At 40.2% G+C, this 23,569-nt stretch overlaps 1 protein-coding gene across 1 annotated transcript in view; it reads right to left on the bottom strand.

The window, feature by feature from the left end:
* The window catches only part of LOC126248722 (uncharacterized), a 182,185-nt gene that overhangs the window by 51,182 nt on the left and 107,434 nt on the right, over positions 1-23,569 (bottom strand). Inside the window, exon 2 of the mRNA XM_049950029.1 lies at positions 1,159-1,279. Coding sequence (XP_049805986.1) covers positions 1,159-1,279 — 121 coding nt within the window. The remainder of the gene's footprint in view (positions 1-1,158; positions 1,280-23,569) is intronic.

The following is a 23,569-nucleotide window of genomic DNA, read 5'->3' as shown; positions in this document are numbered from 1 at the left end:
TTTTCTCCTTACTCCTGTAGCTGCTCTTGACTATCAAGATGCATAACGTTCTAGTAACTAAAAACACCTCTGGAGCAACTTAATGACGTGTTTATCTCTGTGGTGCCTTTTTGCAGTGAAGAGCTTCTTTACTAGGGTAGCTTTCGCTGGCTACCAGAAGTACTGCGTTACACAACTGCTTGACTAATTTAGTAATTTAGAAGAGCTTGCAAGCGGTTCCAGTGTGTGTGTGTGTGTGTGTGTGTGTGTGTGTGTGTGTGTGTGTGTGTGTGTGTGTGTGTGTAAAATAGTGACAGATAGTTCCATCGTCTTCCAACAAAAGTAACTACAGTTTTTATCCCAGACTGTGCTCTGTTACCCGTATTTAGCTCTGCATCTATGTCTCTTTAATAGAAATAGTCACACCAATTCTCATGCGAAATAAACAGAACTGTCGAGAAATCCAACGTAGAACTTCTGGATTCAGTTTATCACTACGCAAGGCATTACTGAATTCAATCACATCAGGCAGTCTTGGTTCGGTTTTCGAGAGATTTGTATAATTCGCTGCAGCGAATGACAGCGCAACTCCCTCGAAATCAAGGTGCATTTCTCTCTGATGAAGCTGATGCTTCTGTTTCTATCGTTCATTATTTTTGTTGCGGTATACCATAGTCACTAGGTCTCCATACGGACAATGTACGTCACAGTCTTGTTAACAAGAACTGTGGTATTACATAGCATAACTCTTCAGCAGGAGTGAGTCAATTTTGCGTCTCGAAGGGCGTGAAGACTTACGTCAAGTGAACTGACTGGTCTCTCAATATGACAACTGTAAGAAGGTGTGGAGACTACTTTTGTGAAGAGATGACTTCATTTGACAACGGAATACTCTACAAGTGCAGCAGTTTACTACAGCACTTTCCACCCGAGTTCACACAATTACGCCAATTTAGTGTTACACTCATTAGTTCCAGTGTTGGCACTAATGTACAGTTCCACGCCTCAAACCCTTTTTTCCATAAAAATGGAAAGACAGCGAACTCCACCGACCTTCACATTATGAACACTCAGTCCTGTTCATTGAAAAATGTATGTTTAAAAGTAAGACGAACATTAATTTGGAAATTGTGTAAGTAACAACATTGTTCAGTATAAGGGAACATAAAATTTACTCACCTACACACTTCATCCAGTTCCCTTCTGTCCGTGACGTACTTGAGAAGGTTTATTGGTTTGAGGCAGCCCAGCAGTTCATCTTGGCCGCAATCTGGGGCGGCAGCAGCAGTTACCATCAGCACTGAAACAAGGTGAGGAATCAACATGTATCACAACGCGATGTAAACCTACACAGAATGAACGTAGAAGATTTATGATCCGTCGACAGTCTGATCAGAAGTCCAAATTCAGCAGAATTCAAATCGCAAACAATTTTTAAGTAAAACATTTCAAAACACAATATTTTAACAATAGTAAATGAAATGACACGATGATGAGGGTGAACAGTGGTAACAACCCTGGATGGCTGCTATTACCGCACACTTTCAAAGGGAGTCCTCCATGCGGCTACTGTTCTAGAATTTTGCTGTTAAATCTCGAGATAAAATTTGATTGCATCAATAGGCTGCAAAAACCTTTCCTCGGGTGACCTAGCTCTATTACTAGCAAAACCGCTCTGTAATACGCACATATTAGGATGTCACATCGACTGCGTCGGTAAACACTTACATGTAAAAGTGAGAGCATCACTATTTTCAGAATTTAAAAAAAAATAGCTGTTTTCTTGAGTGTAACAGTATAAATGAATGAGATGTTTTTCTATGATTGACTCGCCATATAATTTATAATTGACGATAATTATTTTCATTATTAATTACCCACATCTACATACCGCAAGCCACATTACGGCGTGTGGTGGGCGGGAATTTGTGTACCCTGCCGCTTTCCCCTTTACTCGTTCCAATCGCGAACGGATCGCTGGAAGAACAATTGCTGGTAAGCCTCCATATGAGCTCGAATATATCACTTCACCTTTATGGTCTTTTCATGAGATATACGTAGGAGGAAGCAATATATTTGTTGTTTATTCTAGAAATGTACGCTCTTACGCTCTCGGAAGCAACAGCAAGCCAAACCGTGATGCAGAACGCCCCTCTTGCAGTGGAGGAGGAGGAGATTAGTGTTTAACGTCCCATCGACAACGAGGTCATTAGAGACGGAGCACAAGCTCGGGTGAGGGAAGGAAATCGGCCGTGCCCTTTCAGAGGAACCATCCCGGCATTTGCCTGAAGCGATTTAGGGAAATCACGGAAAACCTAAATCAGGATGGCCAGGATGGCCGGAGACGGGATTGAACCGTCGTCCTCCCGAATGCCTCTTGCAGTGTCTGCCACTATAGTTTGCTGAGCACATCGGTGACGTTTTTGCACTTACTAAATTAACCAATAAGTAAACGCGCTACTCTTCTGGGAATTACTCTATTTCATGTATTAATCCTATCTGGTATGGATCCCATAATGACGAGCAATACTCAAGTAGATGTCGAATGAGGATTTTGTAATCTACCTCCTTTGCTGATGGGCTAAAATTCCTGAGGATTCTTGCAATAAATTTCATTCGGAAACTGACTGTCCAGCGATTAGTTGTAAGTGGTCGTTTCCGTTTAGATCGCTCCGTACGCATACTCTTAGATATTTTACTGACGTGGGTTGCTTCCAATGATTGTTCTGCAATGTTTAAACCATTAAATAGTGACTGCCTCTTTATACGCAAAACGCAACATTCGTTTATGTCTAGGATCTATTGTCGATCCCAACACGAATAGTCGACCCTGTGCAGTTCTTGCTGAATTTCACTACAATTTTCAAGGGTTGCGACTTCTCTGTATATAACAGCATCATCTGCAGAAAGCTTCGTGGAATTTATGTCATGTGCGTGGTCATTTTTATATATCGTGTAAAATAATGGTCCAATAATACTTCCTTGGGGTACGGCCGAGGTACATTTACTTAACAGCAAACTAAAATCAAATTTTCAGTTCAAGTTGGACTCCACGATGGACTTAGTGACGTTACGCATAAAAGGTTAAAATGAAAAACAGTAAACGATACCGATCTAGAAGCCACGAATGCTTTTTGAAGTTGTGTTTATCAGTCTGAGGCACACATACTCAAATCAATTTACAAAGTCATTACCAGAAATTGTTTACTGATGAGTAAATAGTGATAATTTTTTACCCTCTCTCTCTCTCTCTCTCTCTCTCTCTCTCTCTCTCTCTCTCTCTCAGATGCGCTCCAACAGACTTCGTCATGTCCACAGGAATGATATATAGAACGTACGTCTGACGTGTGACATTCTATCTCTGGTGTTGTGCAGACACTGGGCGAGCCGCGGTTCTGGGAAAACAACCGCCGGGACACTCCCTCCGCTGTAGATTGTCACAGTGGCTAGACGGACCAGAGTGTTTGATATTATTCGCCATTTCAGAGCTGGAGCCGGCAATGAAGCATACCATTCCCAACCACCACGATACTATTTGTAACCTACATGTATACTTTTGCATACAGTACGTCACAGGCCAAAGATTTTTAGTAGCACCGAAGAAAACCCTTCATTGGACAACGAAACCAAGGAAAAATTTCGCCCCGACGGAAGAGTCGTGGACAGGCTACAAGTCTCGCGCGCGCGCGGGGGAGGGGGGGGGGGGAGGTACGAGTACCTTGGGAACCAAACGAGGCGATTCATTCCGGAAATGTAGCATTTTTACCCAGCTATTGTAGCTTTTTCTCATGTGAGGGATCTTTACGTAAGGTTTTAAGCAATCGACGCACTAACCTGTTACCCGGTGATGTTCATTCACTTGTTCGCCTTCAGGCGACTACACTTTCAGCAAGACAATGCACGGCCCTACGAACTTGAGGTTATCGGTGTGGCCCCTTCGTATCAGCAGACTTAAATCCTATCGAGTAAACTTGCGATGCCATACAGCGAGATATGTGCACTTTGGTTTCAGTTTTATACGCTCTACGCGAATTGTGAACGGTTGAGTACGGTGGTTCCCCCAACCCCTTCCTTACATCTGACCCATGATGCGTCGTCCCCGTCATCAAGGCGAAAGGGGGCCCACCACTTGCTACTTGAGGTATGTGTCATTCAATTGCTATCTGCCTTTTCCTCTGCGGGCGATAGCTACTGCTACAGAAAGGTCTACAGTTAAAACCATCGGAAATAAACAAGATCAACCAAACTCTCACTTTCTGTAAAAAATAAAAAAAATAATAAAAAAAAGGTTCAAATGGCTCTGAGCACTATGGGACTCAACATCTTAGGTCATAAGTCCCCTAGAACTTAGAACTACTTAAACCTAACTAACCTAAGGACATCACACACACCCATGCCCGAAGCAGGATTCGAACCTGCGACCGTAGCAGTCCCGCGGTTCCGGACTGCAGCGCCAGAACCGCACGGCCACCGCGGCCGGCTTTCTGTACACAATTTGTACATCTAATTCACAGCTATTAACCATATACAATCTACATTCGTGGCGCCAAATATCGGCACATACTACAGCCATGTACTGCAGCCTAGCAAAGACATGAAACCAGCATTTTAAGTCTACGAAGTCTGCTCAGTAAGACTTGTGCGAGCATTATACTGTGTAGGTACAGTGACTTTAAAAAAAAATCTGTTGAGACTGTTACAAGGACAAGGTCACACCATATACAAACATATGGCTACAAGACAAAGAAAAATAAGGAAACATGCAAGTGCAAATTTCCAGCTTCGTAATAACAATGTAAACGATGATACTACTAATACACCAACAGCAACAATAGACGCACATAGTGTGTCAATTGAATAAGTATACTGCTCTTCGTCGTCTTAAGAATGGTATTCATATTTCGGCGTAACATTTTAAGACGCTTCAAGCTATTAATGCCTGAATGCTAGTGAAATATCACTTAATTAAGGTAAACAATATTGTTAGCATAAATTTGTTAGTAGATGAGCACAGAATTTAGAATGAGGTTCAAAAATGTCATCTGTAAAAATGTTTAAAAATTCCAATCAATTTCGAGTTCACAGTACCTATAGCTTTGCAGTAACAGAGAACCTGACACATTAAACGTAGGCTATATTTATGTGGTCGAATTTATAAAATGCCATTTTGCTTTGTCAATATATACTGACTATATATATATATATATATATATATATATATATATATATATATATATATATATATATAAACGCTTCTCTAACAGACTATCGTGACAATTGGTCAGCTACTGAAGTCATACGTTGTACCCAACTGTCGGTACAGGTATCATTTTAAAAACGTATTTGCAGGTAATGTGGAATCAGACGCCAGGAAAAATAATTTTCCCTATCTTACTACTTCTCTATACTTTCCGCTTTACTAGAGCCTTGGAAAGCTAGTTGGAAGCATTTTCGCTGTGTACCGTATATTTAGAAAAATCAGCGAGCAACACAAACTGTCGTTATATTGCCTACATTTAATATAGCTTATAGTAATGTCTAATTATACAGTTCCGCAATTTTTATACTTTCAAATATTATCGATTTCTACTGAATAGCCGGCCGCGGTGGTCTAGCGGTTCTGGCGCTGCAGTCCGGAACCGCGGAACTGCTACGGTCGCAGGTTCGAATCCTGCCTCGGGCATGGGTGTGTGTGATGTCCTTAGGTTAGTTAGGTTTACGTAGTTCTAAGTTCTAGGGGACTTATGACTTAAGATGTTGAGTCCCATGGTGCTCAGAGCCATTTGAACCATTTTTTTTTCTACTGAATAAAAGCGGAATCTTTTAAATTTTTAAGGGCCTTCGCAGCGAAATTAAGAAGATTCCCGCATCAAGCAAGAACCTCTATAGGATCAGTATCATTACAGCTGTTCTTCCATAAATTCATTTAAAAATATTTACAACTGACTGCTGAAGTTCGTAGGACATTGGTTGCGTTCTGCACGTAGGGTAATGCCCTAACAAGCACTACTCGTGCACCAGATTTAGAGTCTTCCTACTTCTTTCGTCGCAGCACGGCCGAAATAAAGAATTCAGAGTCAAGTTGAGGTGGCCGGCGCGGCCTCATATTGACAACGGAATACGGAAGAGCGCCCTCTTCGGTCCGCCGTTAAGCGGCGCCGCCCTATGTAGGGCAATGCGCACGCTCTGCTTGAGAGACGTGACCCGACTGCAGGCCCGCCAAATGAAGCGAGCCCTTTCCACCCTTCCGTTTATCTGCTGTTTCTCGCTTATAAATTACCTTGTTTGAACTGACACTAAGATTGTACGAAATCTTCTAGTTGGTTCCTTCCGGTGCAGTAAACACGAGTTCCGCCATACTGCCACGTCACGCTGAAAGTGCCTTCAGGAAACACCAGGAAACAATTTCAGAACGTACGAATATTTTCATTCGAATTTTTACGCTGAAAAATAATTGCGTGTGCGCGAGCGTAAATAAGGTAGCGCAGCTATCAGAAAGTTTCCATTCGAAGCCCGCACAGTCCAGAATCGGTATGTCTATGAGGCAGAGTCGCCTTGAGCATAGAGGCAACCATCCCACCGACGCACCAGGTTGAGCATACCAGTTAAGCAAAATACCGTGTCCTGCTTCGTGAAGAGATCCGTAACTGTCTGATGCACAGCCTCGTCCGACGAGAATCGTCAACTCTAGGGCGTTTTTAAGGGACCAGAGGAGTGATAACCGCATGGGGAGGGATCAGGACTATACGGCGGGTGCTCGAATGTCTCCCACTTGTCCTCAGTGGGTGAGGTTGGTCTTCCAGATCGACCGGAATCCTGTGGACAATCGCGACCAGCAACGAACTTGGCGCACCATTCCACAACGGTGGCTTTCGACAGGCGTGCTGAGCCACACACGTTCATTCTCCGGACCGAAACAAGAAACTCTAGTAAACATGGGCTTCAAATGCATAGCTTGAACAGTATGAGCCCTTGTTCGTCTTCTCGACTGTCACCAATAGCTCGTAAGGTGTGCATTTTACGGCCAGTGTTTACTACGCACGTTTTTCTTGTTTTGATCCACACTGTTGTGTCTCAAAATATGGAAAACACAGAACTCTCAATAAATAGGATGTGTTTTACAGTAGCGAAATTGAAGTGATAATAGCTCAGATGGTTTGCATTTTAGAGCCCAAGATTACTAGACATTTGTGTGTATATTTGGCTCTTGACGTCACCTAAAAATATGGAATACTTTTAAAATCAGCTGTTGCACATACTTGCCATTCTTGAACATGTGAAATGAAAGTTAAGAAGATGGTTCCTACAGTTAAATGTGAAATTCAAATCATTGCGCAAGAGGGCCTCACCATAACGTAATAGAGCGAAGTCTTCCATAAAAATAACTAACAAGAATACAGCGATTCGCACTAATAATACGTGTGTATAACCATTTCCGGGCGACATTAGATGGCAAGCAGACAAAAAAACAGTAACGTTACTACTGTTTCTGGTGCATTTCTCACAGTTACGAATGTTGAAAGTTTTAGAGCACGCACTCTGGAATCGATAGATACATTTAGAATAAGTCGCCCACATAGTGAGACGTAAAAAAATTAACAAATTGGGTGAAACATCATTCTCTACACTATGGAAATAGCTAAAAGCTCTAATTCCCAGACTTCTGCAATCAAAACGAAAAACTCAATTCCTTAAGTACGATTTTTTCGATAATGGACTCAAAGCTAAACTCTCAAGCATCGCAAATTCAGAGAGTGAATGCTGGTTCTATATTCTCGTATACTTACTGTTTGAAATTATCAGCAATAACTTTCCTATGTACAAAATTTAAGTACCATAATACCATGCTTATAGTTTAAGATGCTATCATTAACTTCATTTTGATCTCTGTTACCTGTGTCCTTGTGTTACGGGTCCAAACTAACGTCTTGTCAACAGAGTCTCCCACACATATTTCACACGAGACCTTTGTTAATAGTAGGGGGGGGACCTCATGTTAGTTTGCGTGATGTCTGAATATAATACTTTTCTCTTTGAACTAGCTTATCAATAAAGTGATACTTTATAACTGAAAAATTGCGCATTTCACGTAAACAAAACTTCCTTCCGGCCACATTGTGGAGCTGTTCTAGGCACTTCAGTCCGGAACCGCGCTGCTGCTACGGTCGCAGGTTCGAATCCTGCCTCGGGCATGGATGTGTGTGATGTCCTTAGGTTAGTTAGGTTTGAGTAGTTTTAAGTTCCAGGGGACAGATGACCTCCGATGTTAAGTCCCATAGTGCTTAGAGCTATTTGAACCATTTTCATATTGGGTACCTGAAGTGAGTTCTGCAACTGACCCACAGAGAAAGTATTTTGAAAATACATTATGCACCAATATTATCACGAGAATAACATCATTGTCACGCTCACCACCAGCGGACATAGCAATGGTATTGATTTGCTAACAGGTTTGCACGTGTGATGTTTGCTCAGACTCGTCACATTAACCAGCAGCGGCGTCTGTGCATTGTATGTACTGTAGAAGAGCATTGTTTTATTCCTTTAAATACGCTCCCATCAGTGAACTGCATTTGGAAAAAATAACTGGCTTCTAGTAAATACACCAATGCATTAAGCCGTTTTCAAATTCTGTTCGCTAGTAGTAATCAGAATTTCGCTACCGACACTCAATAGAGGGGCTCCTAATATTGTTTTCCATAAGGTAAAACGTGTTGAAAATGTTTGCTTCGTTGCATCCGTCGCGAAAATATCACGCTTTGTGAAATAGGTGACTGGAATACTTTTAAAAGTTCATTCAGTGGCTGGTGGCTGCAGGGGCCCGTGCTTCTGCGGATGTAATGGGAAAACTCATTTAGCGGAAGGGCTGATTCAGCTGGCACAGAGCGTGGCCAACATTACTACCGGACGCCAGCCCGCAGCGCGCGAGCATTCGCTACTAGTCGTGGGGAAAAAATTACGTGTCATAACCTCTTATTTTTCCCCACGTTAAACGTCTAACTTCGGAATGCAATGCTGAAGATTACTAAGTCATACTTATGATACTGGCATTTTGCCACTATTACAACTGTGTCTGAACAACAGAAAGGCATCACGAGGCAGTCTAAAGTAAAAACAAAATACATGCTTTCACCTAATCATAATTCTGGTTTTTCTTAGCCATACTACTTATATGGCTCCATAACTTGCTTGAAGTGTTTGTGACCTTGAAATAACTGTAAAAGCAGGTAAAAATATTTCAAATAACTTCCGGGAATTCAGCCAGGTAACACTTTCAGCGACCGCCGATATTTCGGCGGGAGAACACCCCGCCATTTTCAAGGCAAACTGCAACGGACAGGCGGCGTACATAGTTTAATGCAACACCACTCGCCTGCTATTACATACTTTCATAGTAAAATCAGATGATATTTGAAATGATCATTTAAGTGTGGTTCCCTGAAAACTGTTTACGAGTACTAACAAATGGCTCTGAGTACTATGGGACTTAACTTCTAAGGTCATCAGTCCCCCGAGTACTAACACCTGATAAGTATAATGTATAAGGTCTTTTGAATAGTTATTTTAACTTCTGTAAGAGGAACTGCTACCACGGGACATGACGCTACTCATCAAATGTTTGCCTCTTCATTTATAATTTACACGACGAAATCAAAAACATTTCTGATTATACGCTATAGTTTAGTTTGAAATATTCAGTGACCAATTGATAGAGCGCGAATGGGAGGAGGGGGTAACGTTATTAGGTCTACCTATCAGGGAATTACAAAACTACGTAAGTTATTAAAGGTATAAAAGCTATTTTCAAGGCTAAGGTTAGTTTGAACACTGCATTGATTTACTAGGCGTTGTCCCTATGACTTACCCAGTTTGGGACACATTTTGAACGACGGCGCAACTAGATAAATTTCACAAATAGAAATTACTGTCAGAGAAAGAAACGATAAGTAACAAAAATCGTAGGGCTGACCGAGGATTGAACCAGGAAACTTTGCTTATAGTCTGACCAAGTCACAGAGAAGAAAAATGTATAAAGGTGTCAATTTTGCCGATGGTTCAAAGAGACACTCGTGAAGATGCTATTAAAAGAAAAAATCTTAACTTACATCTCTGAGCCGGCCGAAGTGGCCGTGCGGTTAAAGGCGCTGCAGTCTGGAACCGCAAGACCGCTACGGTCGCAGGTTCGAATCCTGCCTCGGGCATGGATGTTTGTGATGTCCTTAGGTTAGTTAGGTTTAAGTAGTTCTAAGTTCTAGGAGACTAATGACCTCAGCAGTTGAGTCCCATAGTGCTCAGAGCCATTTGAACCTTACATCTCTGAACATTGTTTTTGGTTAGACGAAGAAATATCTAATGTTATGTCTAACATTTGAACTATACGTGAGAAGTTTTGTACTAGAATCATTGCAGCACCATCAGGATAGGAAAACTTACACATGGTGCTACGAAACACGCCCTCGAAGGGCTACTATATACATCACATCATCGTCTTGGATGTACAACGTGCTCTTGAACCTGCACAATTATTGGGAACTGATCGAAAGCAAATCTCTGCTTTCACGGTATGAATATTTTTATAAAAAGATGGGAGAACTACAGAATTATTACGTACTGTCGCATGTCTTCCCTCGTTATTACATTGCAGGAGGAGGTCAATGTCAATTACGGAGATAAGTGAATTCCTATCTCATTCGCAAGAACTCATTCTGCTGACATTAATGGAGACACTGCTCATTGCGGTCATCTAAACACGACTGGCTTTCTTCATTACAGATGTCTCAAGCTTAGCTCCAACTGCAAAATCATTTTGTGTCCTGTCTTCTCATTGGATGTTCCCTTTAATGGAATAAACTTCTCATCTTGAATAAATCAGTTTTATCCTTTTATATGGAAACGATATAGAAAACGGTGCAATACACGGACAATTTAATTATACTATCCATTGCTTTAACGTAGTATTAAAACTTATGTAGGGCATTAGGAAGGCTTTAATTGCAGTTCTGATGACCCCCAACCCTTTTTCAGGTATTTTACCAACTACTTTTCTCCAATCTCGGGAGCAGAGATATAGTAAATTAACGTACAAAGGTATTCCTGGACGTTCATTAAAAATCTGATCGTTTCTCGAACAAGAACAACAGCATAAACAACAATATTAATTGTATAAGTGATTGTGCAAGGAAAAGGATGCTGGTAGACCTCCTTAATTCATATAATCTTATGCAAACCGTATTCTTTCCAACAAGAGTGCAAGGGAACAGTAGAGCAACCATAGACAATATTTTTGTTCATTCGTCATTATTAGAAGGGCATTCTGTTAGCAAAAATGTGAATGGCCTTTCAGATCATGATGCACAAATTTTAAGTCTAAAAGATTTTTGTGCTGCAACACATGTTAAATATAGTTACCAACTTTTTAGGAAAGCTGATCCAGTTGCTGTACAGACTTTTGTAAACCTTATCAAGGAACAAGAGTGGCAAGATGTTTATAGTGCTGATACAGTAGACGATAAATATAATGCTTTCCTCAAGACTTTTCTTGTGCTCTTTGAAAGTTACTTTCCGTTAGAACGTTCAAAACAGGGTACTAGCACAAACAGGCAGCCTGGGTGGCTGATTAAAGGGATAAGAATATCTTGTAGAACAAAGTGGCAATTATATCAAAACGTTAGAAACAGTCACAATCTAAATGCAGCAGCCCATTACAAACAGTATTGTAAGGTGCTTAAAAAAGTTATTAGGAAGGCAAAAAGTATATGGTATGCAGATAGAATAGCTAAGTCTCAGGATAAAATTAAAACCATATGGTCAGTCGTAAAGGAAGTGGCTGGTCTGCAGAGACAGGTCGAGAATATAGAATCAGTGCGTAGTGGGGATGTCCGTGTTACTGATAAGTCGCATATATGTACAGTACTTAATAATCACTTTCTGAATTTAGCAGGTGAACTAAATAGAAACCCAGTCCCAACAGGGAATCATATAGCGCTCTTAGAAAAAAGTGTTACGAGACTGTTACCTGAAATGCTCCTCCATGATACTGACAAGAGGGAGATTGAGTTAATAATTAAATCACTAAAGACCAAGAACTCTCATGGATATGACGGGGTATCTAGCAGAATACTGAAGTATTGTTCCACGTATGTTAGCTCAGTACTTAGCCATATCTGTAACTTTTCCTTTAGGAGTGGTCGGTTTCCTAACCGATAAAAGTACTCGGTAGTGAAGCCACTTTATAAAAAGGGAGACAGGGATAATGTTGACAACTATAGACCTATTTCTATGCCATCGGTGTTTGCTAAAGTTATCGAGAAGGTTGTATATACAAGGTTACTGCAGCATTTAAATTCACATAATTTGCTGTCAAATGTACAGTTTGGTTTTAGAAATGGCTTAACAACTGAAAATGCTATAGTCTCTTTTCTCTGTGAGGTTTTGGACGGATTAAATAAAAGGTTGCGAACGTTAGGTGTTTTCTTTGATTTAACGAAGGCTTTTGACTGTGTTGACCACAAAATATTACTGCAGAAGTTGGAACATTATGGAGTAAGGGGAGTAGCTTACAATTGGTTCGCCTCCTACTTTAAGAACAGAAAGCAGAAGGTAATCCTCCGCAATATTGAGAGTGGTAATGATGTTCAGTCCCAATGGGGCACTGTTAAATGGGGCGTTCCCCAAGGGTCGGTGCTGGGGCCACTGCTGTTTCTTATTTATATAAATGATATGCCTTCTAGTATTACAGGTGATTCAAAAATATTTCTGTTTGCTGATGACACCACCTTGGTAGTGAAGGATCTTGTGTGTAATATTGAAACATTATCAAATAATGTAGTTCATGATATAAGTTCGTGGCTTGTGGAAAATAATTTGATGCTAAATCACAGTAAGACTCAGTTTTTACAGTTTCTAACTCACAATTCAACAAGAACTGACATTTTAATCAGACAGAATGGGCATGTTATAAGCGAGACGGAACAGTTCAAGCTCCTAGGCGTATGTATAGATAGTAAGTTGTTGTGGAAAGCCCATGTTCAGGATCTTGTTCAGAAACTAAATGCCGCTTTATTTACCATTAGAACAGTATCTGAAATAAGTGACATTTCAACACGAAAAGTAGTATACTTCGCGTATTTTCATACGCTTATGTCATATGGTATTATTTTTTGGGGTAATTCTTCTGATTCAAAAAGGGTATTTTTGGCTCAAAAACGGGCTGTTCGAGCTATGTATGGTGTAAGTTCGAAAACCTCTTGTCGACCCCTATTCAATAGTCTGGGAATTTTGACATTGCCCTCACAGTATGTATTTTCTTTAATGTCGTTTGTTGTTAGCAATATTAGCTTATTCCCAAGAGTTAGCAGCTTTCACTCAGTTAATACTAGGCAGAAATCAAATCTGCATGTGGAATGCACTTCCTTGACTCTTGTGCAGAAAGGAGTGCAGTATTCTGCTGCATCCATTTTCAATAAGCTACCACAAGAACTCAAAAACCTTAGCGATAGCCCAAACACTTTTAAGTCTAAACTGAAGAGTTTCCTCATGGCTCACTCCTATTCTGTCGAGGAGCTCCTGGAAGAGCTAAAAAATTAAGCAAATTCCAGTGTTACATTCTTGATTTTCTTTATTTAAACTAACGACTTGTCGCCTGAATATGTTTCTTATATTTCATTTCATTCTGTTTCTACAATCGTGTTATAATTTCATGTATTGACTCGTTCCATGACCATGGAGATTTCTCCTAAATGTGGTCCCACGGAACAATAAATAAATAAATAAATAAATAAATAAATAAACAACAACGTAGCTGCTGCAGCATCTCATTTATACAGTGCGCGCACTGCCGTTTATAATCCGCATTGACCTTCATTTTCAGTGCCACAAGGAAGTTTCCACTCCAAGTAGAGGGCTTCGGAGCCTTTCACAAATTAACAAATCTAAGTGAAACAACGTTGATTGTGCTGTTGGCATCAGAAACGACTAAATTTTTATTTCAGTAGAATATCCACCTGTATGTAACATCAGTTCATTAGAACCAAAACGTACTTCGCAGCAAAATCCGTATCGTCAGAATTCTATAACCTTAATTGAGGAGCTCATTCGTGGTCTGGTGAAGCGATTTTGCAGGTTGTACTTTTTGGAAAATCTACTGCACTGTTTGCACTCACTTTATTTCTTCTTAAAATGTTTCACTACGTACTATCAACACTGATGATAGATGGCTATAGATTTTATCATCTGCACGCTTCTTTGGAATTCTCAGCCTCCGAAAATTGCTCCAGACGGATTCACAGGTAGCCACAGCAGAGTCTTCTTGAAGCGTACACGTCTTGACAGATTTATCTCCCTCTGACCACTAGAAACGAATATTCACAACAGGAAAAAGAGAAACACTCCGAAATCTGACAACTAAATCTACCCAAATATTTCAGATAGGTTGCTTCTCAAAAGGGTTGTATGTTATTTGAAGTAAACTAGTCTTCATTTCCAAAGCACACTTAATAGTGTCGAAGAAGGGTTGCATATATCATCTTTTCAACAGATTACGTCCTTGTTTTAATTACAAGCGTCTGGGGAAAGCTACTTTTGCGGACATTTCCTTTTCGTTGTATTTTACTAAGGTCACCGCGCGTGTGCCGGGACCTCTAATTAGCGAGTTCGCTGAAGGCGCGGATTAACCAGCTGTGCAGGCAACCACCACACGGACCTTTTTCAGGTTTCATGCCAGCGCTCTCTTGTGTGGACTGAAAAATCCCAAATCGGCCGTCATATTGAATAGCAAAACGTGGTCTCTCAGAGAAGGTATCACATTTTTATAAAACGAACGCCAGTTTGAAAGGATGTTACTTAAGCCGCTGGCGTTAATCCCTTGTATGGGCGTGACTTTGATCGGAAAGTAACGGCGTCATTCGTCACGGAAGAACTCAGTCCTTTATTATCCTTTATCAAAATAGACTAATATAGTAACGGTGGAAGTTTATGAATGGGTCAGTTAATTTTTCAGTGTATGATTCATAATTTTAAAAATTAGAAAATAAGGGACGTCTCGCGAAAATTCTTTAGATAGCTATATATTTCAGAAATTTAGAAAATCTGTAATCATAATATAACTACATTTTGCTCTATAAAAAGAGAGTGTTCGGCTGAAACAAAGACAATAACCGAGCAGTGAAATGTGAGTGCCTGAATTATAAAATTTGTCTAAAAGATTTTATCCGCCACAAAAGAAATAAAGATATTTTGGCACTGCCTCTATATTGTCCGCCCATTACTGCTTGGCTGTTAAGGGAGACGTCGAAATGTCATGCTGTAACGGCATATGTCCTTAGACGGAAATCGAAAATAGCTACGACTGGCCGTCAGCAACTCAACAATTTGCTCATTGAAAGAGCAAAGATTATTATCGAATCACAATGGAAATTAGAGGACGACTGTCAATATGCATAGTCAAAATACTATAGTGCGGCAGACTTAACGCCATCGTTTCAACACTAAGGCATTAATATTTGCTAACTGACACTTTGGGGAACATAAAACAGCGTTTTTTCCACTTTGGTTATCAACTGCTTTGCCTTAGTCAGTAGTTATGCATTTTCTAATGGTTCAGTAGTTGCTCCATCTGCATGCCACATCCAAACCACACTGTTTAATGGTGAAAACAAAAACTAGTTAGACCATTGTTCTGCCTTATTCGCAATAGCAAAATTTCCATGTACGTGAAACAACTTTTACAAAAACATGTACTCCCACCAAGCCGACGCTGCCACTAACGACGGCTGGCCACCTGATTCCAAAAGGCAGCAGGAAAGGAATTCAGTTACTTTACGCTTCCACACCTACCTACCTACCATACATAATCACATGGATTTAAATTCAGTAAGATATATAAAGCGACGATTAAGTCTTCTTTAACCTTAGTCTGAAACAAGCAGCGAAAGATGTATGTTAACATAATACAGAGCATACTTCAGTTCAGTCTTAGGAATACGTTGTCTACAATTGAGTTTTGTCTGCACTAAACGTTCCTGAAGTTTCACTTGCGTGCAACAGTTACAGCACTATCGCTTGAAGTGTTCATGAACTCCCAAGCTCGGTCATGCAAGGTGACTGATTGCGACTGCATTATGGAAGTTCGTTCCAGCACAGGCTAAAAGCGTGGCTCAGGGCCGACAGATAGCCGATTTTGACGGTCAATGAACAATTATTCGCTGGCTTTTAAATATCGATTATGTCGTTACGCATATATCATCCTTTTTTAATGGAGATTGCTGACTTTCTGCAGTGAGTGCATAAAACACGGCCGCAAAGCGATGTTACTCGGGCAATCGATTTATGTTCCCTTTTTTTAATTTATGTTGAAGCATATGTTAAACTGTCCGGAATGCTGATAGCAAGCGCATATATTTAACGGAAAGAGCAGATAATAGCGTTTGTATAATATATTATAAATTGTGCAGCAGGGGCATAACCGCCCGCTTTTCCAAGACGTGGCCGTACATTCATGGCAGGAACAGATTGTCTCCCTCATACGAAGTGTTGAAATTGACTTCACAATTTAGAATAAATTGTATGAAGTTTGTGTGTTACTACTGTTCGATAATAACCACCCGTAACAATAGTAGTAGTAGTAGTATTAGTAGTAGTAGAATCATTTTGAATTCCTGGTCTTGTGTTTTTCATGTTTGCAGTTCTATCCAATAACAGTAGTATACCCCTACAGCGATAACCCCTTCCTACATAAACATAAGAATCTGAATTCCTAACTAAAACTTTCATCTGGAAATTATTCAGTTATTTAGGTCAGAGGTGGTTTAGAGTCAATCACACATTTCATTCCTAATTTTATAAATTTGTAATCTTAAAATCAAACGCTTATGCCCGATTTTTGCCCGCTAGATTAATTAGCATTAGTGAGTATATCACAACTGCTAGTTATTCTACACATTTACTCCGTACAAATATCTTTATTTTACAAATATTTATATCACTGAATTGTATGAAACAGAAATGGGTTATAGTCGTTCTGCAGAAAAATCTGATGAATACTAGCATAAACATTTTAAAAAATTATAATCTTATTTGCAACCATGCCGTTGTCTGCACTTATCTAACTTGCGTCACTCATTCTTTCTTTTAACAAGTAGCTTTTGGGCAGCAATTCTACCACACAACAGTCTTATCGCGTATGTAAGGACAGTTCATATGCACATCTTAACATTGACTCTTAATATGTTTGTGTGTTCTGTGGTCCCCACCAGTTAATGTAAGAGGACTAGCAAGAACTGTAGCTGCGTTGAGTACTCTACTGAAATTTCTACTTTACAATAATGTTAAGAAGAGTGCGCGAGTGTAAACGTGTTTCGTCTAACATACCTCTCATGTAATTCCCTAATTTTTAAATTACATTCAAGAAAAAGAATTCGCCAACATTGCATTGAATGGACGTCAGGAGACATTCTGCTACATGGTGCGTCATATTGGCAAGTATGAAGAATGTATGCCGAACTTCGTGCTCTCCAGAAGAAATATTTTTTAATATTCAAAATATTTTACCTGTTTTCTAGATTTATGTTACAGCGAAAATTACGAAAAAGGCCTTTGTGTAAATCCTTAGCATCTCCACAACACTTTAAGAAAGGAAGATTCGGGTAAAGCTCCCGTAAACGAGGAAATCATCGGAGACTGAGAACACACACAGAACAGGAACAGGGAATGAAATCAGCAGTGTCCTTTTGAAAATAACCACCCCAGCATTTAACTTTATTAACATGGAAAACCCAAACCTTGACTGGACGTTAGCTACATTTAGTTTCATGACATTATTAACAATGGTTGTCCACTTCTAAGAAATTCAAAAACACGATCACAAGCTGACGGAAAGGACTGTGGGCACACTACGAGGGGCGTTTGAAAAGTCAGTGCAAAGCCCGAGAGATGGCATCACCGGCGCGTATCGAGGTCATGTTTAGTTTCGGAAAGAACGCACACCAAGCGTCAGCCATATTGGTCCATTCCTTAGTGTTTGGCATTCGTGTGAATCAACGAAGTTGAGTGATTGTCAAAAATGGACGAAGAATAATTTCGTGTGGTGATTAAACATTACTTTATGAAAGGCAAAACGCCTCAGGAGACTAAAGAGAAGCTTGATAAACATTATGGTGACTCTGCACCTTCGATTAGAACAGTTTATAAATTGTTTAAAAATTTTCGGAGTGGCCATATGGGCACAAGTGATGCTGAACGTTCTGGACGCCCTGTGGAGGTTACGACTCCAGAAATCATTCTTAAAATCCATGATATGGTAATGGATGACAGAAGAATTAAGGTGCGTGAGATTGCTAGTGCTGTGGGCATCTCGAATGAACGGGTGCATAATATTTTGCATAAACATTTGGACATGAGAAAGCTATCCGCAAGATGGGTTCCGCGATTGCTCACACTTGACCAAAAAAGGAATCGTGTGAAGTGTTGCCGGATACATTACTACACTCCTGAGACCAAAGAACTATCTAAACAATAGAGTACCAAGGGAGAATCTGCATCAGAAAAGGCGAATACCATTCCTTCGGCCGGAAATGTTATGGCGACTGCCTTTTGCGATTCGCAAGGGAGAGGTTAAAACTATTACAGGTGCATATTATTCGTCGCTATTGGACCGTTTGAAAACCGAGCTGCAAGAAAAACGCCGGCGATTGGACGGCAAAAATGTTCTTTTCCATCACAACGTTGCATCAGCACACACCTCAGCAGTTGTGGTCGCAAAATTAATGGAAATAGGATTCCAACTCGTTTCACATCCCCCCTATACTCCAGACTTGGCTCCCTCGTATTACTATTTGTTCCCAAATTTGAAGAAATGGCTGGCGGGACAAAGATTTTATTCAAACAAGGTGGTGATTGCAACATCTAATAGCTATTTAGCAGACTTGGACAGTTCCTATTATTCGGAAGGGATCAACAAATTAGAACAGCGTTGGACGAAGTGTGTAAGTCTAAAAGGAGACTATGTCGACAAATAAAAAAGGTTTAACCCAAAAACGTAAGTAGTTTTTATTTTTGCACGGACTTTTCAAACGCCCCTTATAATATAGGTGCCTTTCTGAAGTTTGGTTGAATTACTCATCGCGCATGACAGAAAGGAGTAATAGACTGGTTTTTATTTTAATTTATTCATTAGTTACTGCAAAAAAAATTTTCAAGTATCCGCCGCTTTATTATGTTTTCGAAGTTCAAGAAACTGTGCTGTTACTCTGTACGCAGTATACAGATAGAAAATCTTTACTTTGGTTTCAGGTAAGATATGGCGAGTGCCGGATTTCAGTTATTGACACACATTTTTACAGAAAGTAACTCCTCGGATGGGGAGCCTAATGATGACAGTTTTTTGAGGACAAGAAGTCTGAAAATGTTTTCCAAGAATCGATAAATAATGTTCAAAAAGATTTACGTTGATTGCTTGCTTAGTTTTTCCAAAAATCGTAAACCTCGCTTATATTATAGACTGGCTGAGGAGAATGGACCCTTAAGACACATGGCGTGACGCGTTCTTGTAGAAGTATCTTCCCTAATCCGACTTTGTGCTCCAAGGAATGACGACGTCGTGAAGACTAATAAGCCTCAATCCATCCATCCATCCATCCTTACCAACCTATGTCAATATAAATAACAAGGTAACTTTTGAGGTAAAAATTATCTTAATCTATGCAACCGCGGGTTCTCTTATAGCTATTTAGATAATGGTCGTTTTGAATGTGCTAGTTACAGGTAAGTTATTTTTGTTGAGTCACAATGTCTGATGAGTAATACCGTTTTTATTTCTGGTAATAGTAGTAGTAAAAAATATGGCTCAACATACACAAAAAGTCTAATTCAGCCAATAATATACTTTTTAAATTTTAAGAACTGCCTGATGATAATCTGTGAAAGTGTCCGTTGCCACAGCAAATACTCTTCTGTGCAGCCATCTCCGTACTGTGTTGAATATTTATCTAAACTGCTGTAATAACAGCTAAATTCGTCAGGAGACAGTAGTAAAGCAGGAAGACGTGAGAGGAGAAATCTATTTCGCGTGACAGAAAATGCGGGCAAAGTAAGTTTTCGTTATTTACTAATAATCAGGCTGCTTAAGACAACTGTTTCTTCATAGCAGTTGGGGTAAATTATTCTTCCAAATGAAAATTGTATTTTCTTAATCAGAGGTTATCTTCGTTCAGCAAGCAATAGCGCGAGCGACCGTTGTACACAGTCGCAAGGGTTTACGAAGTCATTCGCCTCCGTGAACACAATCAAGGGGGCGGACCGGCTTTTTAAGTCATTTTCGCAGGCTGGTGCACATAGCAGAAGTCCTGCAATTACGACGTATCCGTCACCCACCCCCTGAACATTTTTCCAGTTATCAACGCTACGAGAAGCTCTAAAAGAAGAGGGGCGTGGCGAGCCGTCTGACGTGCGGTTTGCCGGCTTCATGTCTTTCAGATGTTCCACCGCCAACTTTCAGATCTGATTACGATCGTGGCGTTCAGACTTGGTTCGACGGCTGCCGGCTTCTGTAGCACAAGCAACGCTGCGCCAAGTTTTCACCGCTTGTCTGGTTAGTTGCTACATTTTCTTGCGCTTGGTAAAAGTTTGAAAAACTCTGCTTTTTTTCTAACTCAAAATAGAACTCATACGCTACTGCGAAGAAAGAAAAACTTTTCGATAAAATGGTTTTCCTTTATGTTCCGCATTTCTAACATCCAACACTATTATTTCATAACAGAAATCCAGCCTAAGCAAAATTCCTTAAGGTAGTGACAATGTGAAGGGGGAACTTTGTGATATTTTACTTTCTATGAACGTTTTGCATACGCTACAAATTCTATGTATTGATTCAGCTTGCACAACGAAGTGTGTACTTCTTGTTACTTCACAGCCATTTCGAAGCAAGAGGGAGGAATGTCTATCTTCGTTTTGACCAATCCGAGCAACTCCTCCGAAATGGCATCTTTATATTGACCAGTTGTGACTGATGGAACAAGATTTAAGTGTAACGTCGAATTTATTGCCTTCGAGACGGAGGCACTAGTCCATTTGGACAAACTGGGCTTCTGATGTGTTCCACTGAAATAATTAACGGAACCACGGAAGACAATATGGATGACTTAGCTCTTTTACTTAAACCAGAGTACAGTGGCTTAACCAGTAGACCACGTCACTCGATGTTTTGTGTTTCCTGTGAATCACGGGAAACTTAAGAGCAGCCACTAACGCTATTGTACGGTTTCTTGCTGTTCCGACTAGTGCGTCACGTTGTTCGACTAAAGCTCATTGAAAACATTGACGTTTTATTTTCTACGCTTTGTTATGCTTTTACGCCAAGACGTGGAGTCTCTATTCATTACACGAATATTAGAGAGCTAAGAGAATTAGACTGATCCGCGCCCACACGGAGGCTTACCAGCAATGGTTGTTCCCGCGAAGCATTCGCTACTGCAGTAGGAAAGCAGGGAGTGACAAGGACACAAAAAATACCCTCCGCCACACACCGAAAAGTGACTTGCGAAGTATGAATGAAGGAATGTTGGTAAGCACAGTATTAGTTTACTAAAGCCCTTACCTGGTTTCATATGGAACGTTACACGATTGTAATGGTAGTGAGGGCTGACAACACGACTTACAAGTTTTGAGGTGCGACTCTTACTGAAAACGGCGACCTTATTGCTGTTTCAAGCTTGATTTAGATTAGTCTTAAGTTCTGTTTCCAAAACGACTGCCTCCGAAACTACTGCCTATTTCGTATGATGAAAAATATGAAACCATCCAATATTTTAACTACCGACAAAGGAAATCCAATGGTGTTTATGTATTTCTCTTAATTCAGCACTGCTGATGATGGGAAAGTTTGAGATATCGTCAGCCTAAGGATTATTTTCCTATGATTTTGAACCATATAGTGTTTATCAAGGTGGTTTTCTCAGTAGCGCGTTAATAGTTAAAGCTGGGGTATCTAACCCGCGGCCCAAATCAAGTATTAATGATAAAGAAGTGAGCATCTATCACACGATCGGTAAAAAAAAATCCATAAATTTCCGTTTATGTAAAATTATGATAAACTGATTTTTCAGTTTGAAATTCCCGCCACACTATGCTATTCTCTCACCGGTCCATCCTGTTCTTAGCATTGCCGCCCATGCTATACTTGAACCCTCAGCTAGTTCTTGTAACTGACCTATCCGTCAGACGCGCTGGTTTGTCATCTTCTAGCTACTTCAGTCGCAATTGCGAAGCTAGAGATTTAGATACATATAATAAAACTAATTTATGAAAAGACAAGGAAAGTGTGTTATTTCTGTACAGTTGAGATAAAGTACCGGTTTCAAAGTAGTTCTGGTCACTATAAATCGGCAGAAGTTACAAATCTTCACATGGATTCGAACTACTGCCAATGTTTGCTGTCTAATAGTACCGACAGTCAAACGTCACGAATTCTATTATTTATAATTATATAATTTATTAGTGAAATCACCTTTATAAAGTGTCAAATTTCATCTTGCTTTTTAGCATAAAATATCTAATAAGTTCTAAATTAACTAAATATGTCAACTATGTCTCTCCCTCCCCCCCCCCTTTATGTTTTTCCTGAGCAGTTATTGTTATTGTTTAGTATTTTATGTGCGACCCAAAAATACTCCTCTTCCAATGTGGTGCAAGTAAGCTAAAAGGTTTGACATCCCTGAGTTAAAGGAAACAATACCAAATCCAAGGACAACGGACATGCATTTCCGGCTCATCGGAAAGTACAACTTAGTCATACTAACATCATACAGGGCATTTCACAATGACAATTACAGGCTTCTAGGGGTCATAGAAGGGACTTCGTAGCTAAGGTTTTGCGGGGAACCCATGCCTGGTCCGGAAATGTACCGTTAGAATGTAAAAAGTTTTTAAGATCAGATCGCTTTCAAACATCCCGCTTGACGGTACGCACACAGGGGAGATATTCAGCACTGACCTATGTGCCTTACAGGAGCCAATGGCATGGACAATGTTTGGATTACCGGCCTTCAAAGTCGAGAATGCGGTGAATCCCTGAAGCACCAGCCAACCCTCCATGTTGAAAACTTAGTTTTCTCGCACCCGTTGTAGCCTAACAAAAATGGCATGCAGGGGGACCAACGATGGTTCCCGCTTCTCAGTTTGTATGCGTACCGTGAAGTGGGAGACTTTAAAGTGATCCGATATTCAAACTTATTTTATACCCAAACGGTTCACTTCCGGATCCGGGTACCTTATCAAATTTTCACACACTCAGTCCCCTCCACAACCCTAGAAGTCTCTAACAGGAATTGTATAACACCCTGGATATATATTTTACAACAGCGCTTTTAATCACATGTATCACAAATGCGAAAGGCATTGCAAACCACCCGAAATACAGTCAAGTAGGCAGGCCACATTTAAACAAACAGCCTACCTTTAAATTTTTTATGACCATGTATCTAATTTCTCCGTTTCTTAAAATTTTATTTTGTCTCTCTCTTAACTTGAAAAATCCAGCGAATCTTTCAGTTTACCCTGTATTTTTAGCTCTACAATACCATATATCTCTACAATACAA

Source organism: Schistocerca nitens, chromosome 3 (genome assembly GCF_023898315.1).
Source record: "Schistocerca nitens isolate TAMUIC-IGC-003100 chromosome 3, iqSchNite1.1, whole genome shotgun sequence".
Taxonomy (NCBI): Eukaryota; Metazoa; Arthropoda; class Insecta; order Orthoptera; family Acrididae; genus Schistocerca; species Schistocerca nitens.
The sequence above is the reverse complement of the archived record's forward strand: the minus strand, read 5'-3'. Positions and strand labels throughout refer to the sequence as shown.